This window comes from Silurus meridionalis, chromosome 16, assembly GCF_014805685.1.
Source record: "Silurus meridionalis isolate SWU-2019-XX chromosome 16, ASM1480568v1, whole genome shotgun sequence".
NCBI classification, from domain to species: domain Eukaryota; kingdom Metazoa; phylum Chordata; class Actinopteri; order Siluriformes; family Siluridae; genus Silurus; species Silurus meridionalis.
The window spans coordinates 11899216-11921032 of NC_060899.1; the positions used below are offsets into that span (position 1 = coordinate 11899216).

Below are 21817 nucleotides of genomic sequence, written 5' to 3' on the forward strand. Positions count from 1 at the left end.
TGCCTCGGACAGATGGACAGCAACAGCAGAGAGTTTTCACCAGAGGGGAGAGAGAAAGACACACACACACACACGCACACACATATATGAGGGGTGGAAAAAAAAAAAACGAGACAATAAATAGACTATCAGAGGCAGACAGTAAAACCTAAGATGGATTTACGCTGCTTTTTTATGACCAGCTTATCGCTGAATCAGTTTTTTACAAGAAAATGATGATTCAGTGGAAACAATCATTCAAATACAGTGCAGCAGGTCGTAATGGACGTGGCGAGCGGCACGGATAATGATGTCGACCATTTCTGAGACTGGTGCTAGACAGCACACAAAGTCCCCAGCCTTGCTTCATGTGAGGATTTTACTTTGAATAAGGAGGCTTCCATTATGTCTAAATGGGACTCAAATATTGCTGACCACCTTTAATATTCTTATTTACCTCACGCATTTCCCTGACAACGATCTATTCCTTTTTGCTTCAGGTCAATTTGGCATTTCTGGTGCTTATGAATTATTGACATCTTAAGGGCTTTAACTGCAGCATCCATTTTGCCATTCTTAAAAGGCATCCTCTGTCTTAGTGTCATGAGGTGTTTTAGCTTTGTTTCAAAGCTTGTGGTTCGAATACTACCTAAATGTGGACTATATTTTAAAGCTAAGCTTCTGACATGATATGACTCCTGAACCATTCAGGGGCTTTCTATACATGCCTAAAGTCCATTTATACTGCTGTACATTCAATTGAACTATTGATCTGCATTAGTATCTCTCTCTCTCTCTTTTTTTTTTAATAATTTAATTAAATCGTCAGTGATGTGTCGGGTTGTGAGTAGCAATTGTAAGCCATTAGGAAGTGAAGGCAATGCCAAGGGAAGTGGAAAGCTGTCTCCTGCAGGTGCTTTAAGAGCAGCAAGGCAGTACCTTTTGACTCATAGAACTAAATGCTAATGGGTTAGAGGAACAGTCTGTCTAAATAAGAGAGATACAAAAACAAAGGTTTGTGGATACCTGACTATAAGATTCGTATGTTATTTCTGTGCATCCCATTCCGCATTTAGTCCCCGTTTGTCGTTATGATAACCTCGCCTCTTCTGGGAAGTTGATCCAATAGATTTGTAGAGTACGCTTGTGGAGATTTGTGCTCATTTAGCCACAAGGGTGTTAACCAAGTCAAGTCAAGTCAGGTACCGAAGTAGGGTGTGGAGGCAGTCAGCTTTCCAATTCATTGTTTAATAGGGTTCAGATCAGCTCTATAGCAGGCCACTCCGGATCTTCCACTCCAACCCATGTAAAGCATATCTTCATGAAGCTGGCTTTGTGCACAAGGCTATTATCACGCTGGAACAGATTTGGGTCTCCAAGTTCAAGTAAAGCGAAAATTGAATGCTGCCAAATCCGAAGACCCCCTATACAATCATGTCCCTCTAGCTTTGTGGTAACAGTTTGGGGAAGAACCACATTTGGCTGGAGAAGACAGGTGTCCCAATACTTATTTTTATATAGTGTTGAATTGCTGTGCTCTGATGTTTATATATGGTGAGCTGGTCGTGGTGTGCGGATGAAACGGAAGTATTTGCTAAAGCTGTTTTTAGTCCACAGCACTACTTGATTCGGAACGCTCTGAAAGTGTTCATTAATTTTCCTCGGCAGCAACTGGGACATTGGTGCCAACTGCAAAGTTTATATTAATGCACTCATTTTTTTTAGCAACAGCTTTCACGGGCGCTTGCATTCGCAGACGTTCCACATAAACGAACTAAAAATATTTGTATCCATTCAAGTCGTGTAGTTTTCTCCAAAGTGGTGCTTGTTTAGGAAATTTCAGTGTCAGCGTTATTTGTAACAGTCTGAAACGGTAACTTAAATTCTCCGAATCGGGGAAAGTCTTCAGGAAAGCTGGCTTTGAGGTTTCTAATGACAAACTGTTTGTTCTAATCGATATCTGTTATGTAAGTGATATTATGTGTCAATTTTGGATGTTCGACAATATTAAACATAATAAATTATTTAAAATGATGACGTAATGTTAATTTATTGAAAAAATGACAATAGATGAAATGGTAAATTACTGCGGTATAAAATGAAGCAGTTCAGGATGCACTTCAAACCATGTCTATTTCTAAATAGCTAATTATGTTTGGCGAGCAATTAAGCAGTATTCGTTCACATGGGACCGTTTTTCACCTTCACAAACAACCATATGATTAAGTCCAGATTATTGCATGATCAATATTATAACACAAAGACCTGCATGTACTTGACACCTACTGAATTTGAATGCTTTGTACTTTTTCTTTTTTTAGGTTTTACCTGAAGCTGTTTTTTTCACCTTGAGAGAACGGCTTTTTCACCTGCTGAATCTATATTACAAGACGGTTAAGCAGAGAACAGTTAAATGGAGATGGATAGAAGAAACATACTAACTAAAAACTGACATAATCAAAAGACACCAGCAAGTGTTTTTTTATGTGCCTGTAAACCAGGCCAAAAAAAGGGACCCGAAAGGGGAGTATATTGGTCATGGCAACCGACCCAGGAGAGCCAACCGGCACGGAGGAGTCATCTGGAGAGAAACCTGACGGAGAGAGGGAGAAAGGGGACGAGTGGACAGGGAACCAGTCAGCGAGCCAAAGGGAGAGCCAGACACAGGAGAGAGGGCCTGGACATGAGGAAGTCTCAGGAGCAAGAGCAGCAGAAGTTGTTGGAGAAGAAGGTAAAGTCAGCAAGGCGCAAGAGGAAACATCTAATCCGAAGCGTGAGAACAAACGCTTCTTTCGGAAGAGCGTGGAGCTCTGTGAGAAGGATGAGCCCGTAGAGGAGGATGGCATCCCTCACCCCGATGCTTCAGACTGTGTCTTTGGTGGTGGAGCTCAGCACGGGGCGACTGATGGAACTCACAGAGGTGGCCTAGAACTGGTTAAAGGTGCTTCATCTGTACCCAGACGAAAGAGAAAAGAGGATGAGTCTGAGCAGGAGGAGGAGGCTGAGATGAAAGCTGTGGCTACGTCACCTGGTGGCCGTTTCCTAAAATTCGACATCGAACTTGGCCGGGGAGCTTTTAAGACGGTTTATAAAGGCTTGGACACAGAGACGTGGGTGGAAGTGGCCTGGTGTGAACTACAGGTAAGTGCTGCTTTGGAATAATTTAATCGATTACATTCTTGCACACAATTGAATTTCATGCAGTAGCATGAAATGTTTCCTTCAATTAGGAGACCCAAAACCCTTTCCAGCATGACATTGCCCCTGTGTGTAATGCAAGCTCCATGAAGACATAGTTTACACAAATTTCCAGTGGTCTTGAGTGGCCTGCTGTAGAGGTCTGACCTCAACCCCACTGAACACCTTTGGTTATGAATTAGAACGCTTATCGCACCAAAGCCTCCTCACCTCACCTACATCAGTACCTGACCTTAACACCCTTGTGGCTAAATAAACCCAAATCTCCTCAAGCACGCTCCATCTAGTGGAACCTCCTTCCAGAAGGGTTGAGGTTATTGTAACAGGAAATGGGGACTAAATGTGGAATGGGATGATTAAAAACGGCATACGAACATCATTGTTAGATGCCCACAAACATTCCTCATCTTTTCCAGCAGGTGTTTTATGTGCTCATAATGCTGGCTGCATTGTACAGTGCGTTCTTTTGTTTGTTTTGTTTTTTTTAAAGTAAACCTATCAAAATTGTATATTTGTATTTACTTTTTAATTTCTCTTCTGTTGCTGCCTTCATTCAATTGTATGTTTTGATCTTTGATATTCACACTTCTGTAAGGCTGCTCGGTTTCTAAACGAGAAACGTGTATGTTGCAATCAAATCTGGTGATCTGTTATACTGTGTCTCTTTAAAAATGTCTCAACAGTGCTAGACCTGAAAACAGCTTTGCACAACGTACCATGTGGTTTCTCAGTATTAGCACCGCTGCCCCCACTGTGATACACTGTGGTTTTTCCTACTAGGAATAGATCTCTACAATCCAGTTTGCTATGTTGATCCTGTTTCCATAAACATTATTACTGATTATTCCAATTAGTTTTGCATCCTTAATAAACTCGCTGTCTCCAACCGGAAGCAGTTTTGTAGCTGGAATGAAACCTCACATTTCCCAAAATACACTTTGTTGGATTTTTCTTGGTATTTAAGTATCTTTCTCAATCACTACTCAAGCCAGATTGATTTAATATTTCATTAGGTTTGGTAAGAAGTTTAAGTAGCCAGTTTAGATGTGAGGAACCATCTGTCTAATAAACCAAATGAAAAAACAGATGCATTATACCAGTGTTATACAACGAGTATTCAAATCATAACAAGACACTCTGTCATGTCTGCTACCATGTTTAGTCAAGGGGAAGAAGAAGGTGCTTTATAGTTGTGGCATATCCTTTACAGCACAATGAAATTCTGGGACAAATGCAGAGCAAAGGGTCAGCCATGATACAGCACCCCTGGAACACTGAGGGGTTAAGGGCCTTGCTCATAGGCCTCAAAAATTACAGCTTGGCGATGCCAGAGCTTGATTCTCCAACCTTCCAATCAGTAACCCAGAGCCTTAACCACTGAGCTATTACCATTGGAACGGGGCAAAGATTATTTAAGAATTTTTTTTCTATCATCACATTTCATGGCGAAAAAGAAAAATGGCGAAAATAGTAACCTTCAATGGATATAAAAAGTCTACACACCCCTGTTACAATGGTGGGTTTTGGTGATATAAAAAAAAATCAGAATCAACTAAGATGAATCAGAATAAAAGTTATGGATCAGGAGAAGTGTACAAAGGATTTCCAAAACATTCATTGTAACATATTATGAATGAATTTTCATCGTCACCCAGATGGAGAGCGCATCTCAGGAAGTTTTTCCTTTCCGCTGTCACCACATGCTTGGCCATTAGGGATAAATGGATAGGGACTAATTTATGGGTTTAAAAATTTTTATTTGTAATCTACCATATTTTCCGGACTATAAGCTGCTACTTTTTTCCCACGCTTTGAACCCCGCGGCTTAAACAATGAAGCGGCTAATTTATGGAGTTTTTCCCGGTTTCACAAACTTTAAGCCAAAAAACTGAGCCCCATAACATTAGACCAATGAAATTGCCGAACGGGTTCAGGGGAACCAATGAAATTCTTTATATTAAATCAGATGCGCTCCCACTGAATCGGGCCACACCACATCATAAATATGGATGAGGTTCCTCTGATGTTTGACCTGCCGCTCACTCGGCCTGTTAACAGGAAATGAGAATCATTCGTCACGCTGAAAACAACCGGGCATGAAAAAACACTTCACCTGTGTTCTGAACTGCATGGCATCGGGAGAAAAGCTTCACCGATGGTGATTTTTAAACGCACGATGATGCCAAAAGAAAAACTCGAGAGAGAAAGTATTGTGAAAGGAAGGAGGAAGACAGTGAACAATGACCTTCTTGGTAGGCGACTGTTTAGATACAAGCCGTGTAACAGACACTGTCTTTCATTAAAGCCTGTGTAAAGTTCAATAGTTTTAGTGTAGACAGTGGCTTATTGACTTATTTATGTTCAAAATAAAAATCTTTGTCAAATTCAGTGGGTGCGGCTTATATTTGGGTGCGCTTAATAGTCCGGAAATTACGGTATTTCTTTCTGGAAAAGCTGCTTAGCAGCATTGTTAAAAGCGCTTTAAAATATAATTGAATTGAACCAAAGAAAGCTTGGAGGCCATGGATAAATAATAAAAATGCAGCGTTTGTGTGCACAATCACATTTGAAACTAGGCTATTGTACGTTTCAAATAGTTTTTCAGTCATTTTTACACATTGAGGCAGGAGAAAGTGAAAGGTTTTCCATCACAGAAACCTGCCATTTCAGCAGGGTTGCATAGACTTTTTATATCTATTGTATCTCGATTGTAATTACTTAAATTGCATTACAATAGTGGCTAAAACTAATCCAAGCCGAAGTTCAATTAGTCTGTCCCCTGAGGTTGCTGAGAAAATATAATCCTACTCTTAGATGTTTTTCTGTGTTGCTGTGTACAGCTTCGTTACACAAAATAGACCGCATGGATATTGGAGGCAAAAAACATATCATACAAAATATAGTTTTATTGTCAACTCACTAACGGCTGAACAGTCTGCAAGTAAACAGTATTATAATCTGTCAGCTGTATCATGTTTTTCTTCCCAAGTGCTCTGGTCCAGCCAGAATGAATCAGGATGCTGTTTCTTGGGACTTATCCTGGGCCTTTTGGAGAAATCTTAGCCTCTTGTATTGTTGTTATTCTTTCGAAAACTTTTTTTTTTCTTCACAGTGGGGCGCCCTGAGACGCAAAGAGAAAAGAGCTTCAGAACTCTAGCTGAATGGCTCCATAGTTTACACGTCGAAACTATCCGTGGGAGAGCGGAGTGAATCCCACTCAGCACGCAGTGAAGTGCAGAAATTCTGTGGTCAGCACAGTACAGCGTCTGTCTTTTTAATGTAGCCGTGGTTCTCTGTTTGAAAGCATTGTGGTACACAATACGCTATTTTCCGGGAATACCGTATTGCATAATGGATTCAGAAGACAGAAGCCGTCGTTGCCGTCAGCGCATGCATGCACAAAGCTGTTTGCATAAAAATCTGTATCGCAGTAGCTCATCAAGCGTGACATGGTCAGGACCGTTCAGAGGTCACGTGAACCAATGTTGAGTGGCAAATTAAATGAGGTGTTAAAGCAGCATTCCGAATTTCAGTGGGATTTTACTTATACAATCCACGCATGCATGTCGATTTCGGGTTCCAGGGATTTCGAATGTAGTATGTATAAAGTAAAAAAACGATTTCTCATATTGAAAATGACAAAAGCTACAAAGTACGAATGAAACATTCCACCAAATAAACATAAAGATGTTCGTTTATACATACGCTCGCCCTTTATTTTTATATGAACCCATGTACAACTCCTTGTATACGCATTTACACAATCAGCAAGTAGAGGAAGTCTAAAGTAACTCAAATATGTCCTTTTTTTAAAACCACAGACAAAAAATTTATAATCTAAGAACATATCTTTGAGGTGGGTGGGTTCTGACAGCAAGAAACCACATCATATCAGGCAGGAACAGCAATCTGAGGCTATAATTATTTTATTTTTTTTGATGGGCCTGTGCGTATTATAGCTTTAAATTCGTCTTCCTGGCTGACAGACATGGAGATCAGAGCGTTCATCTGCTGTTGTAGGCAATCTCTTATCTACAAGGAATTTTCACTCTCAGAACTGTCACTCATTTGTTGTTTTTTGTGTTTTATGCAACTTTCTGTCTAAACAGTTATGTGTGCAAAATCCCAGATCAACTGTTTCTGCAATTCTTAGTCCAGTCCATCTGACACCACCAACCAGGCCACAACCAAAATCACAGTTAGGACACCTTTTCTTCATTCTGATATTGCACAGTACCCAGAGCTCTCGACGTGTGTTCGCATGAATTTATGCATTGCACTGCTGCCTTGTGATTAGCTGATTAGATAACTGCATGAATGTGCAGGTGTACAGGTGTTCATGTATATTCGATGTTGTATACAAAAACATGTGTTCAAATATAGACCTTGAATAGAAAACTGGTGGAACACAAACACACCACATTCATGTTTAAAAGTCATTTTCAGAAATGAATGCAGAAGGAGAAGCGATTAAGAGATATGAGGTACAATGTGTATAAGATATGACATACACTTATTATAAGGGTGAAATTATCATTGGAAAGAAAACAGGCATCGATATAACGGTGGCTTTTTGGTCCATAATTAGGAGCTGTAAAATGCTGTTTGTGAGTGAAGGCAAGTAAAGCAATTACTGTGGATTTTGTTTGGTTTCTCAGCAGGTTTGGTTTGCTTTGTGTGCAAGGCGTAGTATGTCATGTGTTTAGAGCTAAATCCACACTGTGGACCTGGCTAATCTCTGCATTCGAGTGCCGTGCCAGGCTCCATCCTCCTTCCCCCTCGCTCAGCCTTGAGCTTAACCAAGTCATAAGGGAGGAAATTAGCCTGTTAAAGTATCTCTTAACATCTATTAAACATTGAAAGCCTGAAAGTGTTCATAATTCAGGTCTTCATAATTTAGTAAGTACGATGTAGTAAAATTAATAGCAAAAGGAATACATTTACAAGAGTAGAGAATGCAAGGTTGGACAGGCTGACTTAGGCCATATAGAAATAATCCTTTATATCCACATGACTTGGATTAGTCACAGTTGTCATAACTATTTCGAATCAAATGTCACTTTCACTATAACAGGAACGGTGGCGTTGTGACACAAACTTCAAGCGAAAATGAACCCTGGCTTGTCAGTCTGTTAGTTTGAATGTACAGGGCTATGGTTTCAGAGACCCATGCAAGTTGCTTTTGTTTATATACAACAAATTAGGTAATTTAATGGTATGGAGATTTACGTAAAGATGTTACACTTTATTTTCATTGAAAAATCCTCCCTAAGCATGAATAATAGCTTTATATTCTTGGCTTTGGGACAGTTCTCCAGACATTCAGCTGAAATTCTTTGCCTCTTGTTAAACTTGCCAAAGGTGAACTTCTCTTATTGGAGATTTGTTTCCCAGAGCAGTTTAATAGGATTTAGGTCCGGGGACTGGGCAGGCCATTCCATGACAGAGAACACTCCCGCCAACTGTTTGCTCTCCAAATAACGATTACAGAACTTGGACATATGCTTCAGGACGTTGTTGGTTTCAGTTAGATGCAGTCCATATGTAGTTTCACAGGGTTGAAGTATGGAATGGTAGCCATGTTTGTTCAGTATTCCTTACACCCAGAATAAGTCTCCAACCTTCCCTGTTCCAAAACAACCGCAACGTTCTTCCAGTCATTCACTTTCCAATTCTTGTCTGTTTTTGTCTTTTACCTGTTTTTTTTTTTTTGATATAGACAAAGTAACTAGGTTTTCTTTTATTTATATAATAGAAAAAAACCCTTACCTTTATTCTGCTGTGTGGGGAAATTCATTCACATCACATCACTTCTCCATGGCACCTTCATGAAATTTACTGTAGCAAACAAGTGAAATCTACCTGATGTATGATGTCGCACAGCCTCCACCAGGAAGAAGCGCAATACTATGTCTTCAGTCCCCTGTTGCAAGAAGTAATGATAAACCGTGACCAATAGATTCGTGATTTTAGGTTATTTGGGTTTTTTTTTTAGTTCCATTTACTCACACACACACACACACACACACACACACAAAGATTAATTATTTATTAATATCTCTTAATGAAAATATAGCATATTTTTTCAAAATATTTACAAATCAGTCGTTTATTCCTATCAGAATAAATCATGGATGACCGATGAATGAAGTCAGTGAATGCAAATACACTGTTATGGTAATGAATGTGGTTCTTCTTTGTGCTAGTTGCTTATTAGATTTCTATCGTGCCTATAAGGAAGTAAAATAAAACACCCTCTAGCTCAGATTATGTACTGGGAGGTTTGATACCCTGAGATTCCATGTGTGCTTTCATATAATATGACTAAATAAATTTTTTAAAGTGCAGGGGAGGTATAATCACTGTGTCAAAGCTGCAGTAAGGGAACCTGCCATGAGCAATAGGGTGTGGAGAGAGAGAAAAGAGAGAGAGAAGGATGAGCCCTACAGAGGATTATCATGGCATCACTTAGTGTGTGGTTAATTCTAACGTTCCACAAAAAACGTTTGTGTTTTCATGCATGCATAAAAAAAAAAATTATTTAGAGTACAGAGTGAGTAGCCACAGTGACACTGCGCTAACTCTAGTTCCTGAGGGAACTCAGATTGTAACTATGTTCCGCACGTAAAAAGGATTGCATTCAGTACCGAACCGAAAGCCCTGTACTGAAAATTTACCAAACAAATACATGTACCGTTACACCCCTAATTTTAAGCCGATTTTCATATTATCATATATCTAAATAAACAGCTAAACTGGCAAAATTCACAAAACTATGGCCAAGTCACCCCACATTAATCTATCGTGTAACAAATACTCCAAATGCTCACATCAAGGACATGTATGAAGTGAATTAAGTAGAGCCGAGGAGGAGGTTAACAGAGGAGAATGCTGACCTACTAGAAACTTCCATTTCGTAGACTCTCCAGCTGAATGAATACATCTAATCCCTGACTGCGGAAGTCTGTTCTCAGTACTCACTATGCATAGCTGTAGGTGTGTGCAATTATTGACAGCAAAAGCAAGCTCTTGAATTTATACACAAGCAGGAGGAAACAGCACTGGGCCTGGTCTCACTGATTATCTTACTTAGTCATGTTCACATTATCGCCTTTTGTCCTTGTCTCATATTATCTACAGCTAATTTACGAGAGACACAGACATGCAGACATCTTGATATTTTAGTATTCGCTCATTATTCAAGTTTAATTAAACTGTGAAGTGTGGGGTGTGTACATAGTAATATATATATATATATATATACACACAGTGGAACTTCGATACTCCTGACCTTGACACTCGCGACCTCGATAGTTTAATTGACACTCGCGACTTTTCATTTGAATCCGGCCCAAGAGTAACTCGCAAAACTCGCGAAAAATCTAATTGTTTTCGAGAAGCCGCGAGTGGCTCGAAAGTTTGGAGTAACATTTTAAAACAGAGTTTGTACTAATAAATCACACACTAATGTTTGAAAAACTATTGTATTATTCATTTAAAGTAGTAAATAAAACATTTATGACAAGTAATCCACATTTTTTGTTGAGTTTACAGTACAGTACATGTACAATTCCCCTTGAAAACCATCAAAAGGATGTAAAACCTTGCCATTTTTTTGTTACTCGTGAGGGTTCATAGAACATATCCCCTGTGAGTATTGAGGTTGCGCTGTATATGTGTAGTACATAAACTTATAGCATTTTTTATTCTATAATTGTGTGTGTGTGTGTATACACACCCCACACTTCACACCTACACACCCCGCTGTGTTATAATTACACCTGAAAAATGAGCAAATACTAAAATATCAAGATGTCTGCATGTCTGTGTCTCTAGCTGTAGATAATATGAGACAAGGACAAAAGGCGATAATGTGAACATGACTAAGTAAGATAATCAGTGAGACCAGGCCCAGTGCTGTTTCCTCCTGCTTGTGTATAAATTCAAGAGCTTGCTTTTGCTGTCAATAATTGCACACACCTACAGCTATGCATAGTGAGTACTGAGAACAGACTTCCGCAGTCAGGGATTAGATGTATTCATTCAGCTGGAGAGTCTACGAAATGGAAGTTTCTAGTAGGTCAGCATTTTCCTCTGTTAACCTCCTCCTTGGCTGTACTTAATTCACTTCATACATGTCCTTGATGTGAGCATTTGAAGTATTTGTGTTACACGATAGATTCATGTGGGGTGACTTGGCCATAGTTTTGTGAATTTTGCCAGTTTAGCTGTTTATTCAGATATATGATAATATGGGCTTAATGGGGCATTGTAACATTTAAAAATGCTGTGCTTTGTTTATATTTGTGCACAAATGCATTAATTTATTTTCTACTCATTGCAATGGCAGACTCTGTTGTCATGTGGGGAATATTTGTGTGTGTGTGCTCATGCAGGTCAGGAGAGGCATGAGTGAAGGTAATTACAGTGGGTGCCTGTCAGGCTGAAACAAAAGGTCTGCATAGACAGCACAACCCATGTAGAAAGACAACTGGCTGAATGCATTCGACCCAGATTAGACTAGTCTGGCCCAGTTCATCCTCTGACACAACATATACACATCCAGGTTTACACACAGAGCACACAGCAGTCAGTGCTCCAGCAACGTGGGCTAGAGGGGTCCAAAGGGGTCCAGCCAGGAGTTAGTGATTTTTGTCATTTTGTAACAGTAGTGGTTCACCATTTAATATTAGTTATGGGTTAGTTCCTATAGATTTTTTTATAATAGCATTTGAATGATCACTTCAAATCAAGTAGGGCTTTAAATAATGGACTAATGGAATAATGGTCAAGATGGACCTGTTTTTTTTGTTGTTGTTGTTGTTTATTATTAGACTTTTTTCGTCCTGTGCACGAAGTTTATTTATATAAAACATGCAATTCTATTAGTTTGGCTATATTCTTATGTCAAGTGTTGCCATTATGCTCCTCATAATACAGTTCAATACAAAGTATTACAAGCAAAGTAAGATCACTAAATATGATCCATGCAATATTTAATTTACATTTTTTTCTAATTTGTTTTTATGTCCTATAAGTGAACTTGACTGCCTTATCGTGCATTTCACACCCAAGTTTCCTAACCGATGAAACGGTTTGAAATAAAGATTATGATAGGTAAATGTGAAGGTGAGCTTCCACGTCAGCATATTGCATCAGTGATTATCAGCAACAGAAAGAAGTTTTATTCAGAATTTTAATACAGTAGTTGTCATTATTAGTTATACCACATGATAGTGGTGCTTTGATGGAGGTGTAAAATGAAGTGTTTCGTTTGGAAAATGTCACACACCACATGCCTATTGACCTTTTTATAATTCGCTTGATCTTCAGTTTGTTTTGCATGAACTTCATTTGGCCTATTTTTCACTTTATTTGGTTGCTTATGTTTCCAGCCCAGCCCACAATGCGGTTTCAGTACCTGCTGATAGCGGTTCAGAGGGACACACACATATCGGCTTGCAAAGTTTCAAGTTTCACGCTTATACCGACATCAACGCCGTCACCCTCAGCATGTCGCAGATTGCTAAGTAACCAAGCCAAGGCACCGACTAGTCAAGCCGTAGATCCGCGCCATAAAGCCGCAATGCATTCTGGAATTTGGTGTTAAAAGATTTGCTGGTTCACCTGCTTTAACTCGGGATTTCGCAGTGTAATCTTGTGACTTCAGCGTACAGATTTGGTAACAATATTAGAAATATTTTACAATAAATGTGTCTGCAGAAACTAGTAACTAGGACGTAGTGGAATGATGCAGGCAAATAACGAAAAATAATATATTGTGTGTGTATTTTGACATTTGTCTTAAATGGAAATTCTGTTGTCATCAATACCATGTTCATTTCTGAACGATATCTAACTAAAAACAAAACAGTCTGGGAGGTAACAAATATAGTACAGCCTTTCTCAACTTGTACCTTGTTTGTCCGATCGCTCATAGATTATGGTAATTTAATCTTGGAAACCAACTATTAAATTGCTAAGGGACTGTATGCACACACACACACACACACACACACACACACAGACACACACGCTTACACGCACATACACACTTTCACTGTGGATGCAAAGTGTAGAGTTGCTCATGCCGGTTGATATTGTGTTGCTTTCACGACTGCAGCTCGGTGCATGTGGTTGTAATGTGAGCTCCATTCACCCCTCCTTCTTTTTTCTGCAAACCCCTGAAGACATAGATATACAGTGATGAAAGGACACAATTAACTCAGTGATCCCTAAGGAGCCAGGCATTCCATTAAGGCCGAGTGTTTACTGTAGAAGTGAAGATACAAGATCATATTTGAGTGAGAGCAGGAAGTGGGCAAAGTTGCAGAATGCACACCACTCCAATTTTCCTCAGGCTCTCCGGCGAGATCAGTGAGCCAGCTCATTTAAAGAGCACCTGACCACCACAGCTCGACTAAATGCTTTTGTTAAATCATGATGCATAGCATGAAGTGCTTGACTTTTTTTTATTTGCATGAGCTGTGGAAAATAGTTCATCTCTCTCTAAGAAGCCATGCATGATTCGGATCTGAAATGGTATCATTAATGGGATCTTGCTCTGCATGCACTAGTGACCGGAGAATTTTTGTTTTCACTATGCACCTTATGGTACTATTTGAACCACACAGCAGCTATTCTTTTTAGTCCATTTCTCAGTGCAGACACAGGATGATTCTCTGTTTCAACCAAGAGCCCACAGGGTGAAACAGGTCACCACCACAACCCACAATCAGACTGCCTTTAGTGTGACCTGCCATTCCACAAGAAGCCGTCTCATCTTCATTAGCTTTGCTATGCTTCAGGCCTTGAGCAAATCCAGAGATTCTTTGTTTGCTTTGTATTCTTTGTTTACAGTTGCACCCATATGCAATGCAGCAATGAGACACCTGACTTTTCCAGCCGTATGTAGTTCTGTTGAAGGTACACAATTGTATAGGATGTCTTTAGATACGGTAGCATTACATGTTACATAAGACATCTATCTCTCTATCTCTCTATCTCTCTATGTATGTATATAGATATAGAAGTGCAAATTATATGGAATGTAATGGCATGACAATAACAAAACCAAAAACAGAACACCTGGGATAAAACGGAAATGGAAATGCTGATTGCACCACAGGATTCCTTACCCTACATCAATACTTGACTTCTTTACTAACACCCTAATGGCTGAATAAACACACAACTCCTCAAGTACGCAAAGCTTTAGTGACGCATCTTCCCAGAATAGTGGAGGTTATAACAGCAAATAGGGACTAAATGTGGAATGGGATTTTTAAAAAGCAAAGCCAAATCTCATGGTCAGGCCACAAACTTTTGTCCATATAGTGTGGAATTTTCTTTTCTCAGCACAAGAAAATGTTTAGAAACTCCATGAGTTTTTGAAATCACACACACAAAAAACAAGTCAGATGAAGCCCTGGTGTGGCTTTTGGTCTTTGAACCTTTTCTTGATCTTGGTCCTTCATGGGTTTTATAATGTGTCACATGGGAAAGCTAAAGCTGGCTTAATGTAAAAAAAAAACCCCAAACAAAACAAGAACCAAATAACACCAAGTAATTACTTTTATATTTCCTTCGAATTTGTTCCCAGGATGCTGTTTTAACGCTATAATTATAATGGTTTCATAGAGGTGAAATTGTCGAGCCATAGACTTCCATTATCTACAGGAACGTGTCTATCTGAAGGAATCCGGCTCTCTGGCTGTAGTTAGCAACCGTAGTTTGTCGATGTGGATTTTTTAATGAGCTACATACATTTGTCGGAGCAATATAAATTAGGCATGTTTACTAGCTAAGCCTGTTACATTTTTTGTTCATAATTGATATGATAGTTAGCTTGGCTAGTTTGTTGGCTTTGAAAGGTCTGATTCAGTAGCATGTGTTTTTAAAAACATGAGCAATCAACCAATTCTGCCGCCCAACAGCACAACATCAGATTTTAGAAAACAGACTCCGCGTTGCATGACGTCTTTGACTCGCGGGCCTACAGGCTCGTCAAAAGCAATTTATGGCTATACGCGATTGCATTCCTTATTCACCCTGGCGCATGTCCTAATTATGTGTGGGAACGTGATATCTATTGGTCTGCCACAACAACAAAAAAAGCCTTATTCCTTGTTTTCCCTCACTTCCTCAGTGCACCTACTCTATCATTCTGTTTTGTTCATTCTCTGTTACGTCGTCTTAAAGGTTAGCCCTTCATTTCTCTTCCTCTGCTGTCTTTGCCTCCATTCATCCTGTCTGTGCACCAACACTTTTTTTTCTCCCCCCAACCATTACACTGAGTGCATGATGCGTAATCTAATTAAAGGCCATTTGAAAGCAGGGGCCATAAGGATTAGGACGGATTTAAAGATGTCATCAGAAAGTGTCAGTTGGATTCATGAGGATGCAACGATTTTTACTTGAAATCGCTCTCCTGAGATGACGCTAACATCAAGTTAAGTAATCATGTTAACTAAGTGCCTTATGATGTCATGGATGATGAGTATGCGTGTACGTTTGCCTTCATTGAAAAAGATTGATAAACAATACTGAATTTGGTTTGGCAAGTGGATTTTTTTTTTTTTTCTTAGACACTGAACGCTAGGACAAGTTGCTACGGATGGACACGCACGCACACACAAAAACCTAGACACAAAGGCGCCATCACATATATATTCACTGAGTGTTGGGATTGCTCTCACAGGCACTGATAGGACATAACCTTAACACTCAGATAACCTTAAGCTCAACACACACTCATACTTATGCAGGAAAATCTTGGTAACACTTACCGTCCTTGAGGAACCTTAAAGAGACAGTAGACGTCACAGGATGCAGAAATAAATGAAAAACACAAAGAGTCATGGAAACTTCTATAAGGAACTTAAACAATGCCACACTTCCACAACTGGAAGTAAACTGAGATGCTGTAAACACAACATATTTTGTTGGATTTTAGTAGAAAACAAGTAGAATAAGGGCCAGCAAAATGTTTCAGTGGGACTATTTAGAGCATGGTTGTGCATCCATGATCTATTTTTAATTAAAGAAATACATATAAAGTCACCCATGAGTAAAGAAAATTACCTTTTTTTTTTTCCTTTTTTCTTTTTTTTATATACATATATCTAAATTGTACTTTTTCATATATTACTTTTTTCCCCAATTTGCCAAACGTATTGAAATCTTTCTCATATCTGGATCAGGAAGGTGTCCCAAGGTTGCAATGGACTTTTAACAGGAAACCTGGCAAGCACTTCACACCCTATATAGGCTGCCAAATTGGGAGCCAAGGTCGGAAAAAAAATGACTCTGTGCATATTTACAATTACTGTCTTTTCCCCCCTACAAGACACATGTCTAATAAAATAATTATTTATTTATTCATTTAACTCATTTTATATGAAGCAGCAGTTATAGTTTCTAATTAGGATGGAAATAAATAATCGAGAGATGTGCTTCAGAGACCCATAGGAGTCCCAAGACTACATTTAGAGAACCACCATTTTTGAGACTACAGAAGGAGGATGTAGCATTTTATTAATCATTTTATTCCCTCTTGGACCACAAGCAGAAACCAAACTACCTAATGCAGTCCATCACTAAACCCATTGTCCTTCTTTCCCCATGTGCCACAGTACAGAGTTTGTTGTGTTCCTCCTATTTATTCTTGGTTTTAGACAAGGTTTGTCATGGTTATTAGGTTGTGACCTCTTCATCCTGTTGACCTACAGAGGTCAGGCTCAACCACTGCCAACCAATACTAAGGGAATAACAGGGTCAAATAATCGCAATACATTGTGTTCCTTGTATGAATTTGCCAAATGTCCCCTAGACCCCAACAGATGGTATTCACCGCTTTATAGTTGACTGATGTATATGGGATGAGCTTGTGCTCAGTGTTTATGCTAGCATCCTTTGTCTGCTACTTGATGTTTCTGGATGTTTTGAGCAATTATTCTCCATCAGATGGTGGAGCTCTGCAGACCAGTGGTTGGTTCAAAAAGAACATTAAGGCTTTACAAAAAACATTTTTCATCATCCTTTATACACATCATTTCCATTTCAATCAAATCGCAAAATCATTCTGTTTATCAGTAAAACATGAGGAGATTGTGCATGGTGAATATCATATGATGAAGCAATGAAAATGCATTCATAAATTCAAGGATCGTGAAGTAGAAAACAAGGAAGCACCCGTTTTAGGTTCAGTTCAAAAATATTATTAGAAAATATACTTAACCTTATTCGATTGAGCAGTTCTTTTATTAACTTGTTATAAAGGAGTTAATTACTTAGTTCATTAGAAGTTAGAAGATTTCTTTAAATAGGCGACTAGTCGTTTTTTACTTACTAACTAGGTATCATTTAAGTAATTAACACATCATTTCGTTAAGCCCAAGAATTCTATCCTTTCATTGTTGTTATGGCAGTTTCTCTCATGAACAAGTTCAAAACTGACATTCAATTCAATTCATTTTTATTTGTGTAGCGCTTTTAACATCGTCTCAAAGCAGCTTTACATAAATAATGTGGTGATAAAAAATGAATATGTTCTTTATAAGTGTAAGTTTGTCCCTGATGAGTGAGCCGGTGGCGACTGTGGCAAGGAAAAACTCCCAGAGATAGCTTAAGGAAGAAACCTTGAGAGGAACCAGACTCAAGAGGGAACCCATCCTCGTCTGGGTTGCACCGAGTGTCCATTTATTGCAGATACACGATGGGATTCAGTGATGGTGATCAGGAACAAACTGTAGTCCTGAGTCAATGTAGCGGACTGTTAACATTAGCTACAGTCCAAATCCATGACATGACCCTGAAGCCTGATGAGGGTCCTCTGCCATATTGTTCTGCTATATTATAAGTAAATGTCTGATTTCATTTGAATGCATTGAAAGCATCACAATTGATTTGTCTGTGATTTTTGTTAAGATAATTGCCATTTTGTGGAATTTACATCACCCAGAGAGGTTTTCAGGGTATATCGAATATAGGAAAATATAATCACGACTGGCAAAACACAAACATACATCTACCTGCTACGGCTGGGTGTTGCCTGGCCGCATGATTTTACACAACTTTACTCCATCTACTGGTCAGAAGCGGTATGGAATGCAGAGAGGAATACATGGCTTTGAAAAGCATGCACAAATGTTTGAGCCCTCTAAAATCGCCCCGCTCCTACCCCCGGGCTGCCTGCATAACCGAGCATATTTTGGAGGGTTACATTCTTACAGAACAAAAGAATTGGTGCAAAGCATCCAACCTTCGTCACAATAAGCAAATTTTTCAAAGGGCAACTTAAAATTTCATGCTAATCCATGCTGTTCTATCCCTGCACCATGATTACCACAAATTGTTTAATTATGATTTGCTTCCTTTGTTATTGTAAGAGAAAAAATACCTGACCTCACAATATCTTAATAAATTTAAAGTTTGAATTACATCTAATAAAATGCCATCGAATAAACATTATAGTGTCTCATGTGATGCCTTGGCCCAGTCTGAGCTGTGTGTGTATGTACATGTGTGTGCCATGTTCAGGATGGAAAGCTGACCAAGGCTGAGCAGCAGCGCTTCAAAGAGGAAGCCGAGATGCTAAAAGGCCTGCAGCACCCAAACATCGTGCGTTTCTACGACTTCTGGGAGTCGACCGTCCGAGGAAAAAAGTGCATCGTTCTCGTCACAGAGCTCATGACCTCCGGAACACTTAAAACGTCAGTACCCACACGTCGCAATTAATCAGACACTCATGTTATTTATACTCTAAAGGCTACAGCGACAGAGTCGAGGACCTTGTTTTCAGCGAGTTTAGTTTCTATGGTGACGTGCTGTACGCTGTTCTACTATAAACCCATTCTTGATCACATGACTGACTAACACTTGCCAGTTCAAATTCATTATAAACATCAGGATATTTTTTTTTATGTAGGTATTGTGAAAAAAAAAAAAGGTGTTCAAACAGGATGGTAAAATGTTTATTATGCTGTAACCTGTTCTGCCTGATTGCTCTGTTGGCTCTGTGCTTTTCAGGTACCTTAAGCGCTTTAAGGTTATGAAGCCGAAGGTGTTGCGCAGCTGGTGCAGGCAAATCCTGAAGGGTCTGCATTTCCTGCACACGCGTACGCCGCCCATCGTGCACCGTGACCTAAAGTGCGACAACATTTTTATCACAGGCCCCACAGGCTCAGTGAAAATCGGTGACCTAGGCCTGGCTACGCTCATGAGGACCTCCTTTGCCAAGAGTGTGATCGGTGCGTTTCCGGTCTCACTTGTGTCGTAGATTTGTTTTCATTACTGCTGTCGTAACAACCCTACAGCTGTAATCACTGTAGCTGCCACGTATTTAATCTGCGGTGATTATGCAGTGGCTTTGCTGCCGAATTTTCTTGTTTTGTTCGCACGTCTTTTCTGTTTAAATCCAAAGTCCTCGCTCGTTGCTTTTTTGTTCAGCATTTATTCCGGCTCGACATTATCGATTTCTGTGTGCTTGCTCACACTGCTGTCAATAACTTATTGATTTTGAAGCTAATTGTTAGGGGTAGTTCAAATGTTCACAACAGAAAAAGCAATAAATACTTGGGTGTGTATTGTCCATTTCCTAATATCATGTGGAATTGCAAGCTTTCACTTTCAACGAGCGATAGACAAGTATCTGATGTAGAGGGATGGGTAATTATGGTGTATGCGAACGCTATATTATATTTGAATGTGTTCTCACTTGAATTCAATATAGTACTGCTGAGCTCAAACCAGCCAGTAAATAGAAGCTGGCTAAACAGAAGCTCATATTAAAGCGAGTACATGTTTCGTATTCAGCAGATATATTTCTTATAAAATGACTCAAATTCTAACTATGGTTTCGTTGCTCAGGTACCCCAGAGTTCATGGCCCCAGAAATGTACGAAGAACACTATGATGAGTCTGTGGACGTCTATGCCTTTGGCATGTGCATGCTTGAGATGGCTACATCTGAGTATCCTTATTCTGAGTGCCAAAATGCCGCTCAGATCTACCGCAAGGTCACCAGTGTAAGGCTCAATGGAAGCAAATGGTTTTCATTATTGCTTTTGTACTGAATGTTTTGATTTGGTTTAAAATGTTTGTACCAATTCTGCCTAATTCTTGATTACAAACGGACGCCTTCTACCGAAAATGAATGACAGACTTCATGTTTGCAGGGGATCAAGCCGGCTAGTTTTAATAAAGTGAACGATCCAGAAATCAAAGAGATCATCGAGGGCTGCATTCGGCAGAACCGATGCGAGCGGTAAGCACGTATTTTAAAAAAAATATTTTTTTCTTATAGCATGCAGAAATGTTACGCATCATATAAGTAATGCCTTTCCATTATGGCTGTTTTCCACTTAGGCTTTCCATTAAGGACCTGCTCAACCATACCTTCTTTGGCGAGGACACAGGTGTGCGAGTGGAGTTGGCGGAAGAGGACACGGGCAGTCAGGATTGTTTGGCATTGCGCATTTGGGTGGAGGAGCCTAAAAAACTGAAGGGCAAGCACAAGGACAATGAGGCCATCGAGTTCAGCTACAACCTGGAGAATGACAGCGCAGAGGAAGTTGCATTAGAGATGGTGAGGAAGCCATGTAATAAATAGAAATTGCTTTAGTAATACTTTTGAGATATTCGATTTAGCAGCAGCACATTTTGGAGTTAGCATTTATTCTCCTGCACTTTCTAGGTCAAGTCTGGGTTTTTCCATGAGAGTGACGCAAAGGTGGTGGGAAAGTCAATCCGAGACAAGATAACTCAGATTAAGAAATTCCGGGCAACGCGACAACAGCGAACCCTAGAGGAAAGGCGAGATTCTGCTTTGGCTCCTGTTTCCGTCACCACTAGTTATACTTCTTTCCCCTCTTCCTTGGGCCCTGGGGCTTCTGTAGTTCCTACTGCTGCCACTCTGGGCATCACTGGGGGGCACAGGGAGGGAGAGGACCTGTCAGAGGTGGAGCAACACACCCGACAACAGATCCCCATGAACAACACACAAGGCCTAATAGGTGCTGTTCACTACAGACATTTCACTTGTCTTATGAGACCTTGAATGTGCAACTTTATATGACGATTATTTCTTTTTTCAATCATATGACATCAAGTATTTTTTTTCCATGCATTTTTCAGAAATGGAGAACCTCTCTGCAATTAGTGGAGAACCATTTTCTTCTGCAGGAGACTCTGGGATCTCTTTTGCTAACACACAGACCAGCTATCCCACTGGAACATCTGTACGTATTGCCCTAATAAAAGTCACAACACAGGTCACGTCTTGTACAATGCAGCAATTTTCCCTTGTAATTGACTCCATTGTATCCAGTTGTTCTTACTCTTTATTTGCTTCAATTGGAGAACTGGACACAGTGTACTTCAGATTATGTATTTGTCCAGGAAGACTTGATAATGATGAACAGGAACATACATTAGTACAATAAATTATATACATTTGTTGTTTTGTCATATGGGATATATGGTGCCATTTTTGCATACAGTATAAAATATATATTATGAAGTAGTGCTAATGTGTTACGCATACAGCCTCTGTGTTTTGAGGGGTGTATTTAATATTAGTAAAACACAGATTTATTCCATTGAATTTCCATATTGGTATTTTGCGAACAACTCGGGTCTT

The 21817-nt window shown here is 39.6% G+C and overlaps 1 protein-coding gene across 8 annotated transcripts in view; it reads left to right on the forward strand.

The window, feature by feature from the left end:
* The window catches only part of si:dkey-151g10.3 (serine/threonine-protein kinase WNK3), a 54042-nt gene that overhangs the window by 11825 nt on the left and 20400 nt on the right, over nt 1-21817 (forward strand). For all 8 annotated transcript variants that reach the window (XR_006928138.1, XR_006928140.1, XR_006928139.1 and 5 more), the window contains 8 exons: nt 2301-3120; nt 18718-18890; nt 19207-19427; nt 20047-20204; nt 20355-20443; nt 20545-20764; nt 20873-21191; nt 21313-21416. Coding sequence is in view for 5 of the 8 variants with exons in the window: in XM_046869323.1 (XP_046725279.1) it covers nt 2518-3120; nt 18718-18890; nt 19207-19427; nt 20047-20204; nt 20355-20443; nt 20545-20764; nt 20873-21191; nt 21313-21416 (1887 nt within the window). In the remaining 3 variants the exon portion in view is untranslated. The remainder of the gene's footprint in view (nt 1-2300; nt 3121-18717; nt 18891-19206; nt 19428-20046; nt 20205-20354; nt 20444-20544; nt 20765-20872; nt 21192-21312; nt 21417-21817) is intronic.